The sequence below is a fragment of the Copadichromis virginalis genome, linkage group LG7, assembly GCF_057382275.1.
Source record: "Copadichromis virginalis isolate Kocher_CV1m ecotype Utaka linkage group LG7, C_Virginalis_male_GT1.1, whole genome shotgun sequence".
Lineage (NCBI taxonomy): Eukaryota > Metazoa > Chordata > Actinopteri > Cichliformes > Cichlidae > Copadichromis > Copadichromis virginalis.
The window spans coordinates 43,881,530-43,888,301 of record NC_140624.1 but is presented as its reverse complement, the minus strand read 5'-3'; the positions used below and the strand labels follow the sequence as shown (position 1 = coordinate 43,888,301).

At 40.8% G+C, this 6,772-nt stretch overlaps 1 protein-coding gene across 1 annotated transcript in view; it reads right to left on the bottom strand.

Annotated features, from left to right (window-relative positions):
- Positions 1-390: 390 nt before the first annotated feature.
- The window catches only part of nnt (nicotinamide nucleotide transhydrogenase), a 37,690-nt gene continuing 31,308 nt past the window's right edge, over positions 391-6,772 (bottom strand). The window contains exons 20-22 of the mRNA XM_085463554.1: positions 6,564-6,682; positions 4,115-4,230; positions 391-2,731 (exon numbers count right to left, since the gene is read on the bottom strand). Coding sequence (XP_085319680.1) covers positions 2,588-2,731; positions 4,115-4,230; positions 6,564-6,682 — 379 coding nt within the window. The 3' untranslated portion in view covers positions 391-2,587. The remainder of the gene's footprint in view (positions 2,732-4,114; positions 4,231-6,563; positions 6,683-6,772) is intronic.

Here is a 6,772-nt window from a genome sequence, read left to right as displayed (position 1 = left end):
ATTACACTCTGAGCTTCAAAATGCAGCGTTTCCTTGTTTTGTTCACAAATGGAATATCAAAGGCGATGTAATCTCATGAACATGTGCTGTAAGTGTAAAAGTGATAACAGCATGGTGAGCTGGAGTAACAGAATCTAAAACTAAATCTAAAACAATGGCTGTGTGTGGATAAAACTCCTTCCTCCAGCTTGTGATCCTTCATTTAGTTAATTGCTGCAAGTATTTTAGTTTTCAACTCTGCCATAGAAGATTGGGCTGGTACCATTAGCCTCACAGCTGTGGCGGACCTCAGGGAAATCCTTGCAGATCAGCATGTTTACTTTAAGGGAATTCAACTGCACCTTTCACCTTTAAGTGTACGTCAGGGAAGAAATTACGCTTTCAGGAAACTTGTGTAAATACAGATTTATTAGGGATGAAAATGTTCCATGACAAACAAAAGAGGGGAAAAAACAAGTTCACAGTACATTTCATCAGTTCGTCTCCATAACATGGTGCACTGAAACGTTGTACAACTTTAAAAGCTCATTGTTGCCCTGCCTCTTTACAAAAATACTTTCCTTAAAAAGAAGAAGAAACACAACAGGCATAAGGGGGGAGGGATACTAGCAGAATTATCAAGATTTTCCATCACTTTTAATTTGCTCGATATCAGACAAAGAATGCATTTCCTTGTGGAAGCTAAGACGTGAGAACGATAGGCCCTCATGAGCACTAGTGACATGTGCAGCTCTACACTTGCACAATGAAGCAAACATGCTGGCAGAAAACTGAGGTCAGGTGGTTAAAAAAAATGCAACATAAACACAAAACAGAAGGCTATTGGTCCTGTGTTTGGTTGGAATTTGTCTGTCCTGATCCTGTGCTTGATTATGTAATAGGTGACTGGTCAGGTGAAGGTCCCGTGGAAAGGTATTGGCCATTTCATGGAGAGGTAGGACAGTTGTCAACATATCAGGTCCCAGGATGATACTATAACAACTAATGCATACAGTACTTGTAGGTTACAAAGTGATGAAGACTGCTCACATATTAGTTCAAATTACGCCACAATATACATTCTTGCCAATTGATCTGCTGCAGCAGTGCAACCGCAGCAGAAAATAAATGGAGCACATTCAAACGTGACTCAGTTGTGACACAATAGGTAGAAAGTGGAAGCTGCCATCTTTTTTCGGTCTGTGATCTACTCAAGTGTTTTTTCATAACGCAAATCTTTCCAAATTCGAGGGGTCATTTGGCACTTTTTTTGTGTTTTGGACTTTAATAAAAGAAAGGAAGAAATAAAGATTTTAGAAGTACTTCATGATAACGGACACCTCATATCTGCTGGATCGTGGCAACAATTTTAATTAAATAACTGCTTAGTTGCTTAGACTCGACGCAACAAGGCCGACTGACATATGGCCCTACTTTACAAACCTTCATTTCACCGCAGAGCAATAATGAGGGCACGCATTGGAGTGGATGAGCCACATTCACTTAAAAGGAGAAAAACTAAACCTTCTTTACCATTAAGGCCAGCAGGATAGCATTTAGTGTACTGTAATATCTGAACCACACAGAAAGAAGAAACACATCTGGCTCAAACACATCATAAAAATCCAGTCGGCTATCAGAGTGTTTGTAAGAGTGAGACGGGCTTCACTAGCGTTCTGCACAGCTGTGGTGGCACACATAACGTTCAGATCCTTTTGGTTTATTGCATTGCTCATCTGACGGAAGAAGTCTGAATGGATTTTTTCTCAGCTGTTTTCTTGATGGAAGGTCACGAGATACACTCAAGTGAAAAGAGAAAAAGCAAAACAGCACTAAATACAGACATTTTCTAAAATAATTATTAGACCAAATACAAAAAAAATCTCCCAATACAGTATAAAACTGGAACTGAAATGTTGCACTATTCTGCCTTTTTCCCTTTTACTTGTACAGGGGAGAAAAAGAGCAGATCTATCAAAGGGAACACATGACTAAAACAAAACCAAATTGGGGGGAAAAAGGGGCGAGGAATCTTTACAGGGTGGTAAAATGTTAGCGCTTAAGTCTGTCATACCTCCTCTTGTGATTCACCATCATATTTTTAAAATTCCAATCCAAGTCTAATATTTCTTTTAGCTATTGGCTATTTTCTAAAACACCTTAACAGTGAAATGCATCATCTCTAACATCTTATCTACATTTGTGGCTGTTTTACATTAATATACGTCTCTGTAATGAAGATGACTCGCTGTCAGCTGCTCCCCTTATTAAACAGAAGACATGCAGAAAGTTGACAAACCCTTTCTTTAAGATCTAGAAATAAAAGAGTTGTGCATTACCTCATTAGGAAATGATAAATCTACAATATCTGCATTATTCAGCTCTGATTGCAAAAGCAAATTTGCTTTTATTTATAGATCACAGAAAGGGTTTGCAGAAAAGCTTTTACCCTATTAATCATCTTTGTTCACTTGGCTGCGTTACAAATTGGACAAAGATGAACTGAATGCTGGAATACTTTTGGAAAAACTAAGCCTTATTGTTGTCGTCCTTTCTCTCTCCATGTGTGTGCTCTCATCGGAGGTGCCTGGTTGAGGCAGGGGGCACATTACTGGGACTCGCGGACCTTGGCTTGTAGGGCATCGCAAGTCTTCTTAGCATCACCTAACAACATTGCAGTGTTGGGTTTGTAGAAGATGGGGTTGTCAACAGCTGCGTAACCCACACCCAGGGAGCGTTTCATCACAATCACCTATGGAAGGAGACAAATTCACACAGGCTGGTAAGCTTCTGATTGGACAACAAACAGATGACAAAACAGAAGAAAAAGTTTATAAGGACCATCTGCAAAAAGTGTTTTCCTCATCTTCTCCATTCAATCCCTCCATTAACAATGGTTGAGGCACTGCCGCACGACTTATAGCGCATAAATCTGCACCATGCCACGTGCATGGATCAAAATGGTAAAGGTTCAACTTGAATTTCTTGGAACGTCACAGTGAATCAAATCTGGCAACTAGGGAAGGAGGATCAAAAAACTTCTCATCTAACCATTAGAGATTAAAGTTGCTTTCTGTGTGATGCAATCTTTTTCAGGGTAAATCTACGGCACTATGGCTCTGGACTCAAAGGATTGTAGCTCCAATTAACACAGAATTATGGATGCTTGAATCTCTGAAATATTTGAATCCCCAATCTCTGACAGCAGATTTGGACGTCTGCAGAAAGCAAACTTTTGCAGGCAGGGGGATGATATTTTATTTACAGCCTCTCATATACAAGGAACATAATATCGTTTAAAACAGTCCAAATTAGGAGAATGGTTTGACAGATATTCAAGCTTATGGAAACAAAACAACAAACAAAACACATTTTCATTCAACTTCACTCTCATATTTCTCAGGTGTCAAATCCAAAATAATCTAAGGAAACTGAAATTTCTGTTGATACTGATATTTAAAAGTGGTGATGGTGTTCTCTCTTATTTTCCGACCACTATGAATTTTATGACAAAGAAAAAAATTGGAGGACTAAGCTGAAGTAGTTGTCTAGACAATGAAATTTCAAAATGGTCCATTAAACGAAATGTTGGTTGAAAAACGCTAAAAACACTCCAACTTTTACCCTTAGTTTCTTAGTAGGCAATTCCTAGTAAGAATGAGTCTCTGAGTCAAAGCCAAAGATTATTTAAATTATAAAAGTGGTGTGTGATGAAAGTGTAATTGAGCACTTAAAAAATAGTGATTTAAAATCTGTATGTGTGTCGCTGCATGTGCGGTTAGGTAGAATGTCCTGTTTTATTTCCTGTGTGGAAACTAGTGGGAGCACTGTATAAATCACAGATCTCTGATCAGTGCCAGTGGGATGCTCCAAATGTTGATATTCCACACGGACACAGTCTCAGTAATGAGATCAGGATGGGACTGCACCTGGAACTGCAACAGTCTGTAAGAGCCTGGGTTTATATGTCTATACATGTGTGTTTTTGTCTTCTTTAGGTTTGTGTGCGTCTTTAAATGAAGCAGGTCTGCAGGTGCAGACAGTCGAACTGTTAACGCTTCCATTTGTTCCTCTTCGTGTTTTTGTGCTTCAGGATAAATCTTATTATCACTCATGCATGCGCCAGATTTCTCACCTGCTTCGCCTTCCAGACTTCCAGCACGGGCATACCAGCGATGATGGAGTTGGGGTCTTCTTGGGCCGCTGAGTTAACTGTGTCATTGGCGCCAATCACCAGGACCAGGTCAGTTTCTGATAGGATGTACGAACACATCTCCATTATTTCACATCAATTTATTTATTTTTAGGTAAAATACCAAACACTTTACCCACTCATTTTTGTTTGTTCATTTAATACTGAAACATGGGACTATTATGCTCTGGGGATGCTTTAATGTGCCTGGAACTGTGAATCTCATCAGTGTGGAAGGAATCTGTGGGATAAACTGGAGGTCAAGACCCATTCCTGAAGATCATCACGTTTAAAGGCGTTTGAGAGAGTCACTAAATAAAAATGGGCTGGAATTGCTCAGAAGACATTTGTGAGACTTGTTAAAAATGAAAACAAGCGATTGCAGGCTGTTACCAGCCAAAAAGGACACACAGCTGACCAACAGCTAATAATACAGTGGGGCAAAAAAGTATTTAGTCAGCCACCGATTGTGCAAGTTCCCCCACTTAAAATGATGACAGAGGTCAGTAATTTGCACCAGAGGTACACTTCAACTGTGAGAGACAGAATGTGAAAAAAAAAATCCATGAATCCACATGGTAGGATTTGTAAAGAATTTATTCGTAAATCAGGGTGGAAAATAAGTATTTGGTCAATAACAAAAATACAACTCAATACTTTGTAACATAACCTTTGTTGGCAATAACAGAGGTCAAACGTCTACTATAGGTCTTTACCAGGTTTGCACACACAGTAGCTGGTATTTTGGCCCATTCCTCCATGCAGATCTTCTCGAGAGCAGTGATGTTTTGGGGCTGTCGCCGAGCAACACGGACTTTCAACTCCCGCCACAGATTTTCTATGGGGTTGAGGTCTGGAGACTGGCTAGGCCACTCCAGGACTTTCAAATGCTTCTTACGGAGCCACTCCTTTGTTGCCCGGGCGGTGTGTTTTGGATCATTGTCATGTTGGAAGACCCAGCCTCGTTTCATCTTCAAAGTTCTCACTGATGGAAGGAGGTTTTGGCTCAAAATCTCACGATACGTGGCCCCATTCATTCTGTCCTTAACACGGATCAGTCGTCCTGTCCCCTTGGCAGAAAAACAGCCCCATAGCATGATGTTTCCACCCCCATGCTTCACAGTAGGTATGGTGTTCTTGGGATGCAACTCAGTATTCTTCTTCCTCCAAACACGACGAGTTGAGTTTATACCAAAAGGTTCTACTTTGGTTTCATCTGACCACATGACATTCTCCCAATCCTCTGCTGTATCATCCATGTGCTCTCTGGCAAACTTCAGACGGGCCTGGACATGCACTGGCTTCAGCAGCGGAACACGTCTGGCACTGCGGGATTTGATTCCCTGCCGTTGTAGTGTGTTACTGATGGTGACCTTTGTTACTTTGGTCCCAGCTCTCTGCAGGTCATTCACCAGGTCCCCCCGTGTGGTTCTGGGATCTTTGCTCACCGTTCTCATGATCATTTTGACCCCACGGGATGAGATCTTGCGTGGAGCCCCAGATCGAGGGAGATTATCAGTGGTCTTGTATGTCTTCCATTTTCTGATGATTGCTCCCACAGTTGATTTTTTTCACACCAAGCTGCTTGCCTATTGTAGATTCACTCTTCCCAGTCTGGTGCAGGTCTACAATACTTTTCCTGGTGTCCTTCGAAAGCTCTTTGGTCTTGGCCATGGCGGAGTTTGGAGTCTGACTGTTTGAGGTTGTGGACAGGTGTCTTTTATACAGATGATGAGTTCAAACAGGTGCCATTCATACAGGTAACGAGTGGGGGACAGAAAAGCTTCTTACAGAAGACGTTACAGGTCTGTGAGAGCCAGAGATTTTCCTTGTTTGAGGTGACCAAATACTTATTTTCCACCCTGATTTACGAATAAATTCTTTACAAATCCTACCATGTGGATTCATGGATTTTTTTTTCACATTCTGTCTCTCACAGTTGAAGTGTACCTCTGGTGCAAATTACTGACCTCTGTCATCATTTTAAGTGGGGGAACTTGCACAATCGGTGGCTGACTAAATACTTTTTTGCCCCACTGTACTTTTAGCCCTGGTAGTTTTTATGAAATAACTTTGTTTCTGTGTGCAAACTAAAACTAATGTAAGCATCCAAAATAAAACTGGGATGCTTAGAAAGCTGTGTTAAAAATTCCTTGCTCTGTTGTAACAGCACGTGGGCAATACTTTTGGTTTTCATGAGAGGGCCAATAATTCTGTTCTCACCTATGTAAGGCCTTTGAAGGTTTTCCAATAGAAGTCAAACTATCCTTTTAACCCTACATTCGTAAATATAAATGGGTCTGATTGTAAACTCTGTAAAAAGGCAGCAGCATTTATGGATGAATTAATGACAATGTACAGATTTTAAATGACAGAAATAACTAGTTCTCACCAGGGAAATCCTCATTGATCTCCTCCATTTCCAGGACAATGTCATACGGGACACCAGCTTCAGCCAACAGCACATTTAGCTGACCAGGCATGCGGCCAGCAACCGGGTGAATACCAAACCTGAGGGTGAAAAAAAATGCATTAAAATGAATACTTCAAATCAGTCCCACCTACTACAAACTTAGTTCGTAGTTCTTCTTGACTGCCATC